The 20,197-nt window shown below is 40.6% G+C and overlaps 1 protein-coding gene across 3 annotated transcripts in view; it reads left to right on the top strand.

Annotated features, from left to right (window-relative positions):
- The window catches only part of WT1 (WT1 transcription factor), a 134,120-nt gene that overhangs the window by 82,795 nt on the left and 31,128 nt on the right, over positions 1–20,197 (top strand). Inside the window, exon 1 of one of the 3 annotated variants that reach the window (XM_069965782.1) lies at positions 18,346–19,039. The exons of 1 other annotated variant lie outside the window; for it this stretch is intronic. In XM_069965782.1, coding sequence (XP_069821883.1) covers positions 18,649–19,039 — 391 coding nt within the window. In that variant the 5' untranslated portion in view covers positions 18,346–18,648. Of the gene's footprint in view, positions 1–18,345; positions 19,040–20,197 lie in introns of those variants that run through there. One more of the 3 variants, XM_069965781.1, reaches the window with a different exon arrangement.

Raw genomic sequence — 20,197 nt, 5'->3', positions numbered from 1 at the left:
CTGCAGCCTGTTCACTTACATGGTAACATTGGACAGCTCTGTCCAGCTGCACACAGAGCTCTCAGCAGGATTGTACTGTCAGAAGAGCCCACCGGCACAGCACTCTGCTTCAACATTCAGGTGATTCCAATGGAAGCCAGTGACGTCTGCAACAACAGTACAGGGTATCTATCGGTGGAGATAGCGAGATCTATGTCTTCTGTCGGCGCAGATTCTGTCCTGTGCACACAGATTACCAATGACAGTGATCTATAATCTAATAGGCTGTTACCATTTATTCCCTATTATCAGTGATCCGGTAAAATGTGTTTCCTGCAAACCTGTGGCTCTAAAGCCGTAGTAGAGTGGTAGCAAATGCAGGCCATGATAGTTCCTGGGACACGTCGAGAAATAGCAGTACTACTGTATGGTGGTCAGATCCCTCCTAGTAATGAGCGAATAATGAGATATTTGCATATTCGATATTCGTACGAATATCCCGCGAATATTCGAATATTCAATCGAATATTCGATCTCATTAAAGTCTGTGGGAACAAGTATTCGATTAGTGAAAAACATCTATTTGACCACTTGGAGGGTGAAACCGGAAGCTGGGGGATTTGAACGCTTATCAAATATTTATCGAATATTCGAATATCTCACCACAGTATTCGCTCATCACTAATCCCTCCCTTCCAGGAACAATAACAGCTTATTACCTTGATTTTCAATCTAATGTTAATGAGGGGTGTAGAAAATAATACTAACGTAAAGGGGCATAAAACTTGGATGCAAGTATTCTGCCCCTTCACGTTTTTATTTCTGGATGAACCATTGGTAGGAATGATAGAATCCACTCTGTATACATAAATCTATGGAAGGTGCCTGACACCTAGATGAGAAGTGAACAGACAGACTGGACTCTCCAGAACATTAAAGCGACTCTGTATCCACAATCTGTCTCCCCCAAACCGCTTGTACCTTCGGATAGCTGCTTTGAATCCAAGATCTGTCATGAGATCCGCTCGGCAGGTGATGCAGTTATTGTCCTAAAAAACAACTTTTAAATATGCAGCCTTGTGTCAAACAGCCGTGGCCTACAGAATCTGTGCCCTAACTTTGCACCACCTCTCCGTACCTCCTCCCGACCCTCTTCATCATTAGGAATGCCACTGGAACATTTTCTCCATGCTGAACATTGCACAGGTGCCTTAACGATCCAGCCCATGTGCCGGGCTAACACAGCTGATGAATAGGAGACAATCTGCCTGGAGCATTCCTAATCATGAGGAGGGCGGGGAGGAGGGATGGAGGTGTGGTGCCAGCCTAATGCATACACAATCTAGGCCACGGCCGTTGGGCACGAGGCTGCTAGTTTAAAAGTTGTTTTTTAGGACAATAACTGCATCACCTGCCAAACGGACCGCAGGACAGATCTTGGATTAAAAGCAGCTATCCGAAGGTTCAAGTGGTTTGGTGGGTCAGATTGTGGGTACAGAGTCACTTTAAAGGGAACCCATCACCATGAAAATGCTACCTAAGCTATCGCCATCATGTTGTAGAGCAGAAGGAGCTGGGTGGAGTGATTTATATTTTTATAGGAAAAGACTCAGTATAACTTGCAATTTATTGATTGAAATCTCTGATGTTTCCAGGCTAAGGAGTCCAGTCCATTGAGTGACACCACCCACTGGACTCCTTAACACAGAATGAGGAGGGGTTTCAATCAACATGTTGCAAGTTCTACTGAATCCTTTCCCACAAAGATTGAGATAGATAGATAGATAGATAGATAGATAGCAATCTGCTAACTTCTTTCCGCTCTCTATACCAGCAGATAGCATTGTCTTGGTGACAGCTTCCCATTATAGTTGCACTTTTAGCCCATTCTTTATTGTCTCTGGTTCATATTTTGGTGTAGTTGTCTTACTGGAATATCAGACCTTTTCTCCAGTTCTCTTGTAGGCTGCAGCACATTTTCTGTCACTTCCTTTCTGCATTGTGTAATAAGCAATATGCAGGCGTCACCTCTGTGTAGGCAGGCCTGGGCTGCAGATCAGCGGCAGTGACCCAGAACTGTGTACAAAAGACCTCGGAGCTGACCACCAAAGGGTTATAGGGAGGAGATTCATTACCTTACTGGGAAGTATCTCAGCCCTTGTTACTCATTACACCCCCATGTTTGGTACCTGTGAATTGAACAAAACGAAATCCTCAGTCCCTGTTCTTCTCCCCCTTCTAAGGCCTGGGTGACCTGTGTGTTGGAGGAGGGGTTTCTCAGCCAAATGACACAGAACAGATACAAGTGAGAGGTCACAAAGCCATGGGGCAGATGTAGAAGGAAGGTGAAGTGGAGATTATCTTTGCACTTTATAATGCACAGCAAGGTGGCTAATAACCACCAATGGATGATCAGTAGCTTGCAGTGAAGTTTGCCCCGTCCTGTAATCCCCCCTATATACATACATATGGATTATATGCAAGTGTTGTATGTTTATGGTGCATGTAGTGTTCATATTTGTAAAGTGTGTAATCTGTGTGTCTGTACGTGTGGATAAATAATGGCTAAATTAATGTATGTCACACTGCGGGGGTCCTGATCGGTAAGTGACAGGGGACTGCCCCTCTCACACTTAAACGCCGCAATCGCGCTGTGATCGCAGCGTTTAAGGGGTTCATGACACGCTGCAGCCTGTCATTAACGGTGAGGGCCCGGCGGCTTACTCATAGCTCAGGACGTACCGATACGCCCAGGGTCGTCTGGGGACAGTCACCCATGGCGTACCGGTATGCCCTGGGTCTTCTAGGAGTTTTAATATATATATATATAAGACATATAAACAAACATACAATAAAAAACATGCAAATTTAATTGTTGCAACGCTAATGACCTGTACTATAAAACTAATGTGTTATTTACCCTCTATGGTGATCACAGTAAAAAAAAAAAAGTGTACGAATGGCATGGTTTTATGGTTTTGATCATCAAGATATGTTCTATGTAAGGGGTAAGGGTTTGTGCAGAACTCAAAATGGTACTAATAAAAACTAATGCCTGTCCCACATGGCAGTTTTTGGCAGGACTGGATTCAAAAGGAATGGGAACTAGAAAGAAAGTACTTATACATCCCTCTGGATCCACTTCTGGTTTTTGTTCAAAAACTGCTGTGACTGTCTTCTAATAAAAACTGCTGTGACTGTCTTCCAATAAAAACTGCTGTGACTGTCTTCCAATAAAAACTGCTGTGACTGTCTTCCAATAAAAACTGCTGTGACTGTCTTCCAATAAAAACTGCTGTGACTGTCTTTCAATAAAAACTGCTGTAACTGTCTTCCAATAAAAACTGCTGTGCGACATCAGCACAGTGGCCAGGTTTCCACACCCTGCAGGTCAGTGACTGATGAGCTCTCTTGTAGAAAGCTTCTTAGTCCGGTTCGTCCAGAAAATACCTTTAGGCGGAGCCTATGCATCTGGTCTCTTTATATCCTACCAATGCCTCTGAATTTCATTTTTTTTGGTGCCATCCTTCTGCTAATTACAGATGAGCGAATTTACAGTACAATCGAAGCAAATCGCTTTGTAAGATTGTAAAACAACCAGAGAGATGTAACTGTATATAATAATATGTATGATATATTGTTTGAAACTGACATTCTGCATTTGGCCACAAGATGTCGCTGTTTTGCAGTACAAGGTTTGTGATCAAGGTTCACTCATCTCTACTTTCTAGCACTTAATTTAAATGATAACTATGTCATTTCCTTTGTGGTGACGCTACACAAATTTTAAACATCTGGGTTTCTTCCAGATTACAATTAATCTCTGGGACATCCTGCTTATCATCATCATCATCATCAGGCAGTTCTAACAATACAGAAGTGCCTAATCTGGACAACCCCTTTAAAAAGTTGAAAGGGGTTATTTGTTATTTTATTTTTGTAAACACTCTATATTCATGCACTATTAATACGGTAACCAGTCCCATTTTTCATTGTATGATATATATTAGATGTGCTTCCTCTTGACATATCCCATGTACCCACCACCACCACTACCTTTTTGACTTCTAAAAACGTCTGCTAAACTTTGAAAATAACATGGAATCTATATGAAACTGGACAGAATCTTTCTCTCGTCCTTGACTCTTACCATGCAAGGTGCTGTTTTCTTTCCTCGCCCATATTGTTATCATTTTTTTCTCCTGCCTTTATCTCTCGGTCCTCAAAAAAGAAAAAAAAAGAACATCAAAGAAGCCCAGCTGATAATGGGTCTTCAACATAAAACACATCATTCATCCAGGGCAGACAATGGGGCCATAAGCGCCCATCCCTGATCACTCTAGCAGTGCCATGATTTATGTCTGCACATACCTTACCTTCTAATAACATATTAACTTATTGTATTATAAGAGGTCCAAATTTTTGCATTGACGCCGTAGGACTGATCTGGAGAACTCAGCAGCTATTGGGTCCACACCATGGAGCGCTAGATAATGAGCTCTGTGTGTTCATTAATCCGCATTCATTTTTCTTTTGGATACATGTCGGAATTCTCAGACCAATAACGTTCACTGTAGGATGGAGTATGTGCATAGTTTGGTTCTAGTAAAGGCCACTTGGAGGTCATAGGCACTATTTATTACTTTGCTAAGTTCCTTCACAGTCCTGACAGATAACTGGTCTCCTGCCTGTTTTTACAGTTGTACATTGCTTGTAAGGTTACAGAGGAAGTACAATATAGACAGACGGAGAGTGATTCAAATCCCTCGGTGAAGAGGGCCTAACAGGATCCAACTCTCCAGTCTTCAGATGTTGATGACAATATGCCAAAGTTTAAAGTAGGGGGCAGTGGGAGACTCACTCCCCGTGTGCACACTCCTTCTCATCTCAGAATAATATATGAAGTTCAGGTTCTATTGTGTTCTAGCTGAATACTTTATCTCTGTGGTATTAAGCAGAATGAAATTAAAGTGTTATCTACATACAAAGTGTTAGCTGGATATTTCTACATGTTCTTCGGTGCAGGAAACAATGTATCTTCAGGAAAAATAATTAAGAGTTTGATGACAGTAGAAGGCTGGGTTCACCCTAAATCATATGACACCCAATGTATCAAAAACTCATGAGAGTCATGTAGCAGAACTTAGTTTGTCGATGCATAAGTGCCGTGTTTGTTATTTGGCACAGCTCAAGGGGCTGTGGGTGGGATAACAGTGTGAAGGACTACATTTCCAAAGATTTATCTGCCCTCTCAGATGCGGTCTCTATTTACAGCTGCCTGTATGCCCTTCTATAACTGTTTTGTTATGACAACGGATTTGGTGAATATTGGACATTATACATAAAATACACACCTCAAGTGTCATACTATGTTGTATCTGATGATCCTTGTCTTAGCATAAATGGTCAAATATATAATGCGATTGGCCAAAGGTATGACCCAGAATTAGTCATTAATAGCTGGTTCCTTTTCTTTTCTGTGGCCAGAGATAGACAATTTTGAAGAGATCTGACACTAAAGGTGCCTGTATAGAGGTATTCCAGGCAGGGGGTGTTTTTTACTATATGGCCGGGCATGGGCTGTTTTACCATAATAAAGTAAACTTACCTTCCTGGCTCCAGCACAGTTGCCATAATCCTGCAGCTCTGCCCCCTTGTTCGGCTGCTTCCAGGTTCTGGGGCGGTGATGTAGCAGGCCTGTTCAGCCAATCAGAGGCTGCATCGGAGTCCCGCCTCAGTCGCTGATTGGCTGGGTAGGCCTGTAATATCACAGCCCCAGCACCCGGAAGCAGTGCAGTATCGGCCTGGTGAACATCTCAGACAGCAGACGTTCTGTGACACGGCCGTGTCACATAACGGCTGCTGTTTGTGCCATGTGTGAACATGGCCTAAATCTGTTGTGTTCGGTTCACACCCGACCATCTATACATTCATATTATTGATAACTAGAGATGAGTGACCTCATCTCTAGGCTTCAAAGGCAGCAGGCTGATGAGCCGACTGCCGAGCTAATGGAGTGATTCGATTTGTTTTTACTGTAAATTCGCTCATCTGTAATAACACTAAACTAGGGACATATAACATAATACTATATAGCAATTATTATTCTATAAAGTGCCAACATATTCCACAGGAATTTACTAATATAGTATATATGCTGAAGTTAATATATATTCTTCAGTATACTATAGACATTTCATTACTGTGCTGTGGGAATGTAACCCAATACTATACCGACGGAATGCTGTGCACAGTTAAATAATACTATAGTATAGAAATATATAACTATACTACTATATGAATTTTAAACACATATACAATACAGTTGAACTTGTGATAATCCATAAATTTCCAGCATTGAACTGCATGGCTACCTTCAGGCTATGTTATGACAATAATTTTTCAGGTGAAAATATGGATGTTTTTTTGATAATTATGGCCGTAAATAGTGATCATGATTGCCTCAAAAAACGTTGCTTGGGTTGAGCATAGCCTGAATTTAGCCTGAAATTAGAAGAAGTCAGAGAATAAAGGGGGTGTCTTGAATGTTTTGTATGTAAAGGAGGAATGTAGGAGCACATATTTCTTGCATATTGAGGAAGTGGGTGATTTTTTTTTAACCCATTAAAAAAACAAATCCAAACATACACAATGCCATACAACTGTTCAGTTGAAAAAAAATGTGCCTGCAAATAATGAAAAACATATAAAAGTGATAGTGTGTGTTAGAATTTTATTTGGGATTGCAATGATACAGAATTAACACCATTTTACAACTAATTCTATACTATAATAAAACTATACTAAAATTCAAATTTCTCTTTATTTTATCCTCGGTGTATACTTTGCCAACCTGTCAAAAAGGTTGATGACATATACCACGACATACTGCCAATAGGTCTACTGAGTTTGGTAGACCAAAGTAGTCAACTAGTGAGTATGGAGTTCAGTCTATGTGTATGTTTTCTGATTGTATATGTTAATTCTGATGGGGTAAAAAACACTTGATTCGAAAATTGACCGAATGTCGCAGTCGCAGGGTGACTACATTGGGGGGTGGGGGTGGATTTATCATCCCTACGACTGTTGTGCAGAGCTGGCATAGATTCCTGAGGCTGTCGCACTGCAGTTTCAGAATCTCCAGATGTATTGAGACGCATATTCCTCTCAATAAATCCAGTATTGGATGTGAAGATACTGTCTTGATCAGTCTCCTCTTGGGAGTCCACTGCATTATTATATGCTGGCAGTCGTTTTTGAAAGTTTGACAACGTTTATGAAAAGAAAGTGTGATGAAACATTGCCTTATACAGTTTGTTGTGTGAATGTATATCAGTTTGTGTGAAGTTTTTAATCATTTTATAGTGGCTTCAAGATCTAATAACGTAGAGCTGAGCATTCTGATATGTGTAAAAATGGATCACGACTGGACAATTAAAATTGTAAAGAAACTTTTTTAATCACTTTGATGTAGCTGAATAGCACTTTAGAAATCTATGTTCAGTTTAGAAAAACTACAGGGGACAGGATGCTTAATTGTGGCTTTATTATAGTGTGAAGATATGATCCCTGTGTGTGAATGCACAAAAAGTTCTTTCTTTGTTGCCTCTTTTTACAGCCACAGCATTTCTTGATCCGGAGTATTTATACATACTAGCAGTATTTCAGCATTATATGACGCCACAACCAACACTCAACCACCACAGGGTAATAGCATACATTTATTAATAATAGTGCTAAATTAAATACGGAAACCAAGTCAACGAGTAATGAGACACTTAAATTTTTTTTAAATCTGCACTGGAAAAATACATTTCCTATTGAATGTAATAGAACTTGGTCTTCACAAGGATTCGGCACTGGTTTCAATGCTAGGAGTCAATTTTTCAACAAATTATTATTTACGAAACTATGGGCATAGCTGGTGGGCTGGCAAGGCATGTGCCACGGGTACCAGGGAAATTGTCAACAAGCTGATCCTTTTAGTTTTTTTTTTAATTAAAGGGGTTATCCAGTGCTACAAAAACATGCACCACTCATGTCTCCAGTTCAGGTGTGGTTTGCATTTACTTCAATGGAACTGAGTTTCAAACTCCACCCAATCTGGAGACAAGAGTGGTGTAAAAGGGGCCAGGTTTATATGGCGTTGGATAACCCCTTTAGGCTATGTTCACACTACGTAAAAGTACGGCCGTTGTTGCCGATGGTGCAGTGGAACATAGCCTTACTTTTAATGGGATCCCGGCTGGAGCGCATACACATCATATATGCTCCGGCCGGGATCCCATGCGGTGCCGCAAATAACTGACATGTCAGTTTTCTGCGGCCGGAATTCAGTGAATTCCGGCCGCAGAAAGCCCTGTCAGTTCACACTGTGAAGCGAGCGGCTCCGGCCACTTGCTTCACTGTGTGCTATGGGAAGCTCTGATGCGGGCGCACGCTGATGCGCCCGCATCAGAGCTCTGCGGCCGGAAAGATCATCCGGCCGGTACTTAAGTACCGGCCGAGATTATCCGGCCAGAGACTGGCCTTTCCGTGACCCGGCCGGGGTCACGGAACGGCCAGTCTCATACGACGTGTGAACATAGTCTTAATCAGATTTTTATTTCTAAAAATTACTTTCTACTCTACTCCAGTGGTGATTCTACTGCATTGTGTAGCCCTGAGCTCATAAGAGACAGCATGATATATACTAGTGTGCCTACTAGAAGAGGATCCCTCACGGACTTGAGAGGAGACAGATCCCCTGTGTTATGACTTATAAGTGTGAACAGATATCTATAGGTGCCTGTAAGATTTATAGATCTGATTGCAGGCAGAAGTGCGGCACCAATTGTGAAAGGAAACACAAATCCTTCCAGACTATTTCCTAAATGATGGACAGTAGGCAGACAGCAATAGAACTAAAAGGATCAGTAAAAGCAGGGCAGTCTTTGCAGCCAGACACCTGTAGTGGCCAGTGGCAGATTATAATAGAATACTACCACAATTAACTCAGTACATCAATGTGATGTGCTGAAATGCAGCACCTTGTCAGATATCCGCGACCCCTGTCCTGGATTCCCAAATGAGCGCATTATTGCATTCCAGGCAACTGGTCGTGACTTTCTGCGCAGGAAGCGTCTGATGCACACACACACTCCCTAAGCCGGAAGAAGAGTATCAACAGCAGCCTCCAACCCAGTGGGTGAGCATGTGGCAGGTGAGTTTTTTTTTTCTCATTATATATTGAAGAATATCATAATGAATATCATCATCTGCTAAAGTGGGGGCAGCGCCAGGCGGCCATCTGCTATAGTGGGGGCAGCAGCAAGGGGCCATCTTCTATAGTGGGGACAGCAGCAGGGGGCCATCTGCTATAGTGGGGGCAGCAGCAGGGGGCCATATTCTATGGGGGGCAGCAAAGGCCATGTTCTATAGTGGGGACAGCAGCAAGGGGCCATCTTTTATAGTGGGTACAGCAGCAGGGGGGCATCTTCTATAGTGGGTACAGCAGCAGGGGGCCATCTTCTATAGTGGGGACAGCAGCAGGGGGCCATCTGCTATAGTGGGGGCAGCAGCAGGGGGCCATATTCTATGGGGGGCAGCAAAGGCCATGTTCTATAGTGGGGACAGAAGCAAGGGGCCATCTTTTATAGTGGGTACAGCAGCAGGGGGCCATCTTCTATAGTGGGTACAGCAGCAGGGGGCCATCTTCTATAGTGGGTACAGCAGCAGAGGTGCAGCATGGGCAGCAAACTGTCTGAGAGACTGGAGCATGGAGATCAGTCAGTGTTTCAACTGAGGTGTTCTATATTGGGGACAGGCACAGGGGGCAATCTATTTTAGGGGACAGCAGCAGCACAGGGGGCAATCCATTATAGGAGATAGCAGAACAGGAGGCCAATGCATTATAAGGGCCATCTTACCTACTATATGGGGACTGCACAAAAAGAGGTGCCATCCATTATAAGTGGCAGCAGCGCAGAAGGCCATCCATTATAGGGGACAGTGGCCAGGGGGCCATCTACTATATATGGACAGCACAAAAGGGGCCATATATTATGTAAGCTTAATAAAGGGGGCTATTTACAATATAAGGAATGCACAGAAGGACTTTATACTATATAGAAGGGAGGCCTAATACCATACGGGGGCCTGCACAAAAAGGCCTGATATTATAGGGGACATGTGCTAAGGGGCCTAATACTATATGGGGGCATAAATGGGTCGTATATTTAATAGGGGCATAGAGTTGGGCCTGCCCATTATATGAGGGAACAGAGGGGCCAATACACATGTGCAGTTTGTAAAGAGATAAGGATGTTGCAAGAGCAAGAAGCATAAAATATTTGTCTGGCAGATTCTGCGGAGACAAGTCTTGGCTGTGAGAAGTCCTCCAGTAGCAGCGTGGTGGCATTAGTCAGGATGTGGTGGTAATATTTGTCCCTTGTAAACAGGTACTGTTGGTATTACTGGTCTTCGTATTCTGGATTTGGTCAGTAACAGTATTGTAGTAATAGAAGTGGTTATGGTGTGGCGCTAATACTTGCCCCTTGTATACTGGCCTTTTTGGTAATCTCTGGCTTGGTATTATGGTAATATGTATGGTGATAATATTTGCTCCTTGTATACTGGTATTGGTAATGGTGTTAGTATACTGGATTTGATCAGAAAAAGTCTGGAGGCAATATGTATGGTGGTAATATTTGCTCCTTGTATACTGGTATTGGTAATGGTGTTAGTATACTGGATTTGATCAGAAAAAGTCTGGAGGCAATATGTATGGTGGTAATATTTGCTCCTTGTATACTGGTATTGGTATTGGTAATGGTGTTAGTATACTGGATTTGATCAGAAAAAGTCTAGAGGCAATATGTATGGTGGTAATATTTGCTCTTTATATACTGGTGTTGTTTGGTAGCTGTGTGTATAGTGTTATAACACATGCAAAATTGTCTTATGTATGTTAAAGCAAATCTGTGACCCTTCCATAGTCCACACCAAGCTGCTACTATAAAGAAATAAGTGTGTTAAGCCTTTTTTCTTTTTAAGTAGGAGTGGGGGTGTAAGGTGGACTGGAGTGTGTGTGTGTGTGTGTGTGGGGGGGGGGGGGGGGGGCAGGTGTGCCACATAAAGGAAGAACTTATGGCTATGTTCACACACAGTTAAATAAATTTAAAACATGACTAGTTTTGAGGTGAAAATGCAGCCATATCATCAATATAATGATGCACTCGATTAAGTCAATGGGAAATTGGCCTGCAGTGCACACAAAGTATAGAATAATGTCTGGAAATATTCACGACCGTCTAAATAATGAACATGTTCATCATCTACGTCCTGCTTTTGCAAAAAAAAACTGTTGATTGTTCCCACATGTTCACACATTGCTATATTCATTCAAAGTTGCGGCTGTACTTTGGTATTATTTTACTGTGTTCTGATGTCGATCCACTCCTTGCTTTTAAAAAAACAAAACAAAAAGAAACTACTGTTTGTGACTCCAACCTGAGAGTGCAGCAAGTTGGGGAGAGAAGCGCTCAGCTTCACACTTCTCCTGGCTCTGTCTAATGATCAGTGGGAGTCTGTACACCAAGGCTCTCACCAATCAAAACTTGTGACATGTGTCTGTGACATGTCAAAAGCCTTTTAAAGTAACACTTTAAGCCATATAATTCACACTGGCTGGTGGTGTAGATCCAGGGGCAGGGCTGTTTTTGTCATTAGACAGTGATGAGGGAGGCAGCAATTTTGTGAGTGAAATAAAACAAACAAACAAAAAACATTTAAACATACAAAGTTGTAAACTTAAATGCCTTTATTAGAATCCATTGCATTATTCCAACTTGCGTATTTATTGTATCAGTGCCAGTTTATGCAATGACTCTTAAAGTGGTTGTCCAGCGAAAATCTTTTTCTTTAAAATCAACTGGTGTCAGAAAGTTATTGTATTTGTCTTTTATTAAAAAATCTCAAGTCTTCCCATACTTATTAGCTGCTGTATGTCCGGCAGGAAGTGGTGTATACTTTTCAGTCTGACACCTATGGCCAATACAGGAACTGTCCAGAGCAGCAGCAAATCCCCATAGAATACTTCTCCTGCTCTGAACAGAGAGCACTGCGTCAGACTGGAAATAAAACATTTCCTGCATGACAAACCGTGGCCAATAAGTATGGAAAGACTTGAGACTTTTTAATAGAAGTAAATTACAAATCTATATAACTTTCTGATATCAGTTGATTTGAAATAAAAAGATTTTGCCTGGACAAAAGAAGACTGTAAAAAATATATTTTGTACTTCCATCCTAGATATGAAGTTTTATTTTGTTTCTGCTCAGACCCAATGCTTTTCTTATTGTAGATAGATAGGAGGTGTATATATATATATATATATATATATATACATACATTGTAGATAGTACACAGATGGATGGGTGGTTGAGATAGTAGTTGGTAAAAAACTAAATATTGTAGAGACGTCCCCTAATTGGATAGATTGTAGGAGCTTATGCAGAATTCACACAGGACATGTGTTGGCAGATGGGACATCCTCCATGCCCTCCCTAACCCCAGTGATTCTCAGTGAACGACCTGTGAATGAAGATGTTATTTTGTCCCCACTGACCTTGACTTTCATGCCCTGCTCATACTACAGCTCAGCTACAATGGCCGCGCTATTTTTGGTCCGGTAACCTTGTAGATTTTGAATACGAGGAAGCGGAGGTAAAGGTGTCTGCCAATTATCACCGGGGCCTGTCCCTCCTGGCCAGTAAATCAGTGCACGGCTCCCCATGGCGGCAGCGGCTTAATTGACCGGCAAATTGTCTCCACTCCAATTCTTTATGACACCGCTCATTGACTACTGACCACAGACCCCGTATACAGGGAGAAACTCACCCAGATACATAGAAATGCCGCACTACTGCTGCTAATTGTCTCCAGGAGCAAGTGGAGTATACAGGGGGCTGGAGAGTCAGTTATGGTGCGTTTACAGAGAGAGATTTATCTGACAGATTTTTGAGGCCAAACCTAGGAATGGATTTGAAAAAAGGAGAAATCTCAGTCTTTCCTTTGTGACCTGTTCTCTGTTTATAGTCTCTTCCTGGCTTTGGCTTAAAAAATCTGTCAGATAAATCTCTCTGTGTAAACGCACCATAAGGCTATGTTCACACAAGTATCAGACCGGCCGTTCCGTGACCCCGGCTGGGTCACGAAACGGCCGGTCTGTGCCCGGATCATCAATGATCTGTCCGGCCGCAGAGCTCTGATGCGGGCGCATCAGCGCGCGCCCGCATCAGAGCTTCCCATAGCGCACAGTGAAGCGAGCGGCCGGGGCCGCTCGCTTCACTGTGTGAACTGACAGGGCTTTGACAGGTCACTGAATTGCGGCCACAGAAAACTGACATGTCAGTTATTTGCGGCCCCGTATGGGATCCCGGCCGGAGCGTATACGATGTGTATACGCTCCAGCCGGTATCCCATATCAGATAAGGTTATGTTGCGCTCCGCAAAAAGTACGGCCGTTGTTGCTGATGGCAACAACGGCCATACTTTTACGTAGTGTGAACATAGCCTGAGAAAGGGGACAGAGATTTTTGCATCCAATATGCCAGCACCTAAGCATGGTGCACAATGACAAACACAGGAAACAATGTCGTATACTGAATTGGTTTATTATGATCAATATGTATCACTTCCTGTTTGGGATATATATATATATAGTAAGACTACGGTTAAAAGTGTGTGCATCATCATTTTTGAGGTCTGAGGAAGGGACACCAGAGATCCCAAAATGTGTTACTTACTATTTGGCTGAATAAATGTCATAAATATACAGGGTCTGCACTGAAGATAACTTTTTGGCTGTTTTTTGGCTTTGCTTTGTTCTGTACCTGTGGGTGTTACGGAGGCTGACTTCCTGCTGCGACTATCCGGTATGACATACACTATTAATATCTCCCTAATCGGTTGTGACTTGGCACAACCAAACCAGGTGAGCAGTTATATAGAGGATTAATGGGGCCCACCTTATATTGAGACTTTGATCACGTGACTGCCTCACCATAGGCAATTCATGCAGCGTACTACCGTATTCAGTGTAGTAGAGCATCATTACCACTTACATTCAAGCAAAGGGGCATCCAACTCAGTTACTTAGAGTCTATATATATATAGGCAGCACGGTGGCTCAGTGGTTAGCACTGTAGCCTTGCAGTGCTGGGTTCCTGGGTTCAAATTCCACCAAGGGCGACATCTGCAAAGAGTTTGTATGTTCTCTCTGTGTTTGCGTGGGTTTCCTCTCAAAACATATGGATATGTGAATTTAGAGTGTAAGCCCTATTGGGGACAGGGAGCAATAGTTGGCAAAACTATGTAGAGTGCTGCGGAATCTGTGTCCGCTATACAAATAAAAGCATTACATATATATATATATATTGGAAACACAATTATAAATTATTGTATACACTGACCCTATTTGTTATAACTGATTTAAATCTCTTGCCATCAATACTCACTACAGTCAGCCCCCCATTGGTTTGTGACCATACAGATAATGCTACCTATAGAGAATGCCACATTACTCCAACACCTGTAGCACTTAGTACACAGGTGCAATATGCAGCTACAGTCCACTCAGTGAGTTGGTAGGTGAACTGTCTCACCTCCAAGCTAGAGAAACAAATACTACTATTATTATTCATGATATTATAGCGCAAAAAACTATTCCAGTATATAGATTATCAATAAGCTTTATCAGATTGCACTGATATAGATAGTCTATGATATGAGCAGCATGTACAAGGTAAATGGTTATATGGGGTTAGAAAAAGCACAGCTACTTTTTTTTTCCAAAAACAGCACCACCCCTGTCCTCAGGTTGTGTGTGGTATTACAATTCAGCTCCATTTACTTCAATGGAACTGAGCTGCAAAAACCCACACCCAAGCTGAGAACCTTGAATAAACACATATCTATCCTAATATCATAAGAAAGGACATACTAAAAGACTAGATGGACCAGGTGGTCTTCTGCAACCGACAATCTTCTATGTTTCTTTTATTTTTCTATGTTTTCATAGTGGTGCAGTTTCTGGAAGAAAGCTGCAATGTTTTTCTAAGTCTGGATAACCCCTTTAATCACATGGAGTGCACATAAAAAATATTAAAATAATAAAAAGAAATAAATGATGTCAATATTGTATTTCTTGCTATTCCCGGTGCTGCACTTTTATTCTTCCATAATCTGAAATATGAAAAAACAACATAAAATTAGTCAAGTGCATATTATGCATAGTACCCAATGATATATCATCACCCATTACCTAAATGTATAGTATTCTGTGTATCCCAAAAATATTACACAGGGTTCACTACTATAGTTCAGTACTTACACAGGGTTCACTACTATATGGATGAGGTTGAATAGTCCAGAAATATCCATGGCAAACTGTAGATATCAAACAACGCTGTATTTACTATTGAAGCATATAATGGGTGACTTTAAAATCTGTGTTTAACCCATTAGGGTGTAATGAACCAAATTAAAAAATCCATTGTTAGGCTATGTTCAACAATGGATGTCCATTATTGCCGCGATTTAACAGTGCAATGGCAATGCATTGAAGTCAATAGAAAGATGGACGTCGAATGCACACAATGTATTGAATAACGAATGTTTTTACAGCAGATGTCAAAATAATGACATAATCATTATTTTCGGACGTCTTTTGGAAATAGCGGATGTTTTTTATTAGTAGTTCACACAGTTTTTCTTTTACCACTGTTCTTTCTCTATTTTTACTATTAAATTCAATGGACTTTTCAATGAAGCCGCATCCAAAGTCCAATTAGTAACCCCAAACTAGAAAAATTTACAAATACCAGTCATTGCACTAAGGGGAGGCCAGACAGCTAAATGACGTCCGTTATTTTAGACTCAAAATGACGGAGATGAAAAAACGTTGTGTGAACATAGCCTAACTCTTTCTTTTTTTCGCGCCATCATGCGATTACCTCCTCTCTGCATAACAGGAATATGAGCTATGATCATGTATCTTAGTTGCTACTCCGTATGACCCATTTCTGTGAAATGCTTAGTAACAAGTAAGTCTAGTCTCTTTTTACGTATTGTTAAGCCTCATTTCATGTCACACATGGTTTCCCCAACATACAACAATTTGCATGGGCACCAGAACACATATTCTGTCCTATCTGAATTACATGTCAGATAATATTAATTGTATAAACCCTGCTGGTTATTGAATATATAAATGTAGTCCCCTTTACCATAAGCTTGTCATTTGTACAACATCTACAACGTGGAAAAGAGCCATTACTTTGAATCGACAAATATTTTCATGAAGTTTTCGCTTTATCTGTTACCTCCGTCTTTTCTAGTCTATCTTTGAGGTTAGTTCCCCCTGTCTGCTGGCAGCGGCTTAATTGACCGGCAAATTGACTCCACTCCAATCCTTTGTGACACCGCTCATTGATTACTGACCACAGACCCTGTATACGGGCAGGAACCCAGACAGCTACATAGACTTGCCGTACTGTGTGCTGCTAATTGTCTCCAGGAGCAAGTGGAGAATACAGTGGAGAGTCAGTAAGAAGAGGGATAGATAGATAGATAGATAGATAGATAGATAGATAGGAGATAGATAGATAGATAGATAGATAGATAGATAGATAGATAGACAGACAGACAGACAGACAGATAGATAGATAGATAGATAGATAGATAGTAAATACATCAGAGGGGGAGATTTTGTAGACAGGTATGTTCATGTCACTTAGTATATAAAGAAAATCTGATTAATGGGCAAAAATCTAACAGATAAATAAATAGGTGAGATACTGTATATATATATATATATATATATATATATATATATATATATATATATATATAAATAATTAACATTTATATGATATAATAAATGTTTCCACTCCTTAGTGGAAACTTTATTCTTATTTACATTCTTGTTTAATACTATAAATTCTTCTTGTTTATCAATTAACACTAGCAAATAATAGAAATGAATTCAGAAGTTGGTCACTTTATTTGCCTTTAATAAACTCTTGTACACACGACAAAGAGAGGCCATACAGTTTTCCTTTTTTCCGTAAACTTGTATAGAAATAATAGAAATGAATAACACATGAATGATATAATAAAGCGAGAAGATTAATAAATAATAATGGATCAGTGTAAATTACAAATGTTTGGCACTATTATTTCCTTTCGCATCTAAACCTGTGTGTATTTAAAATGCTTTTTTTCAGCTACAAAATCTACGTGAAATTGTGTTTATTATATATATATATTATATATTAAATTTTTATACTAATTTTGCTGTGTAGGAATAAGAGGAATAATTGTTGTCAGTGATTTAATAAATTTGCACATTTTTCTGTAAATTATTTTTGTAAAATCCCACAGGCTGTGTGCAGTGGCCATTTACACAACAATATTGTTAACCATACAATTCAACATAAATGCTTTACAATGACTTATTTTGTAGGTGATTTTATTAGATTTTTTTTTTTTTTATAATAATTCATTAATTAACCCCTTCATGTGTTTAAGCTCAGATCCAATTCCTTGTTAAAATATCTGGTCATGCAGTATGATGTTACCCAGTGATGGCTACACAGTGCTGTTCGATCACAGGGGCACACAACCCCCAGGAGCGTGTGAAAGTGCAGCAACAAGTGACACTAGTAAGTGATAGAGGGAAGGTGAAAGTTCATTATCGTATAATGTGAAATTAAGGACATGCCACTCCAGCTAACAGATAGCTGACAGATCCCTATCTCCAGGGATCCTGCCTGTTCAGGCAGAAGCTAAGCTGATCACTAATGGATAGATCATACCTGTTATGTACAGAAGTCATATTCACAACAGTAAATATTTATATATAACAACAACAACAACAGTAATAATACAAACACACCTATGGCCACTTATACCCCCTCTTGCTCTCATCTATCTATCTATCTATCTATCTATCTATCTATCTATCTATCTATCTATCTATCTAATGTTTCTCCTTCGTATTCTTTTAATAATTTTGCCTCTTACCTCTCTCTTACACATTTAGCTAGCCTATTGTTACTTTGCCTCTGTATATTTCTCTGTCTCAGTATCTGGTTTCAGAGAGGTGAAAATCATGCCATTCTGCCACTAAATACTTACAGATCCCCTCTCATTCCTGGAGTCTCTTGATGCACCACACATCCCAGTCCTGTTATTTTTGGAGCTCCTCTATGAGGCACATGCATCACTTGCATTTTTTATAATTGGGGTAACCCCCCTCCCTCCTCTTTCCTTCTTCCTCCTCTGAGGCTGGGGTCCAGCTCAGTTCAGGAGAGCAGTGATAGAAGTGTGTGGTGTGGACACCAGGGGTTGTGGATGAATGGAGATGGGGCTGGGACTCCACCTCCCAGTGAGGAGAAGCCCCTATTAGAGCATTAGGGACCTGGCAAGTAGGAGACACTAGGAGAGGCAGCTCCCACACTCCACAGCTCTTGCAGGACTCTGTCATAGTAAGATCAGTCATATCCCAGGGAATTCTTCTCACCTATTACCCAGATAGGCTGTGGACTATTGAGTGGACCCCCTCACCCCAGCAGTCATCTCCTAGCAGCTTGGAGCCCAGCAGCAGCAGTCCCTGTAGTATTCAGATGGGGTCTGATGTAAGGGACATGAATACCCTGCTGCCCCCTGTCTCCTCTCTCTCCGGGAACAGTAGCTGTAACATGCCAGTTAGCAGCAGTGGGCAGTGGGCACCAGTCCTGGACTTCCCCCCCGGTGCCCCATACCCTTCCCTTGCTTCACACTCCTTTATTAAGCAGGAGCCCAGCTGGAACCCGGATCTCCATGAGGATCAATGTCTCAGCGCCTTCACCGTGCACTTCTCCGGCCAGTTCACTGGCACAGCTGCTGGTGCCTGTAGGTATGGGCCATTCAGTGCCCCCCCTCCAAGCCAGACGTCCAGTGGGCAGCCCAGGATGTTCCCCAATGCCCCCTACTTATCCAACTGCCTAGAGAACCAGCAGAGTATCAGGAACCAAGGTCAGTCCATGACTTTCAGCACCACACTGAGATGGAGGAATACATATATATATATATATATATATATATATATATATATATATATATATATATATATATATGATACTTTGCCCTTGTTAGTCCTGGCAAAATTGAGGGATAATTTCACCAGTAGTCTAATGTTTATTTAATGTTTGTTTCTTACAGTTATTTGGAGTTCACATTTTATTATCATTACTAGCATTAGATGATTTTTTTTATATTTTAAATTTGTATTTTACCACTAGCACAAATAAGTTACTATCCATGTGCAGGCTGCAGCTATGCACAATGTAATTAATATAGATATCTGCAGTATGTGTATAAATCTGTATATTATATGTATATTGTATATATTATAGGTGTCTGTAATACAGATCATTATAGAACATGTTGCTACTGGAATAGCTGGAGCCTGGGTTAGTCAGGGTACATGCAAGTATGTCAGGTTCAAGTTCACATTGACTGTCATCCCTAATGTTACCTAATGTGAGCAGCACAGATTTATAAGTATACAAGGGGATTAGGATTAGCCCTCCTGTGTAATGTCAGTATCACTGCAGTGCCTGGTCTACTGAATTTACACAGAACTTTATAGTTTACTGAATCATTATATCTAATAGTCTAGTTCTGCCTCTGCTGAACAGTATTCTCATGGATACTGCTGTATTATCTATATAGGCTGTGCAGTGTTTTCTCCTGTCCTGGATCTCTGTATTACATCTATATTTAATGTGGTTGTACCATAATTTATAGACATTATATATACCAAGAAGGAAGGACAAAAGGTAAAAAAGGATATATTGGACAGGTAGATGCTAGGTAGCTAGGTAGATATGCTGATATTAGATAGATATTAGAGGTAATTCTTTGAAAACCTTAAATAATAACTATAGTAGGGTGATATGCTAAGAAAATCCAAAACAGTATGTGACAATGTCTGATGTGGTGTCTAATATCAATTACAAAACTTCTCAAATCTAGATAGAAATATATATATATATATATATATATATATATATATTATATATATATATTAATATATTTATTCTATGTAGGTTTCTGCTCTTTGAAACAAAATATAATATATATATATATATATATATATATATATATATATATATATTAACAAGAACCTAC

Source organism: Dendropsophus ebraccatus, chromosome 4, assembly GCF_027789765.1.
Source record: "Dendropsophus ebraccatus isolate aDenEbr1 chromosome 4, aDenEbr1.pat, whole genome shotgun sequence".
Classification (NCBI taxonomy): domain Eukaryota; kingdom Metazoa; phylum Chordata; class Amphibia; order Anura; family Hylidae; genus Dendropsophus; species Dendropsophus ebraccatus.
The sequence above is the reverse complement of the archived record's forward strand: the minus strand, read 5'-3'. Positions and strand labels throughout refer to the sequence as shown.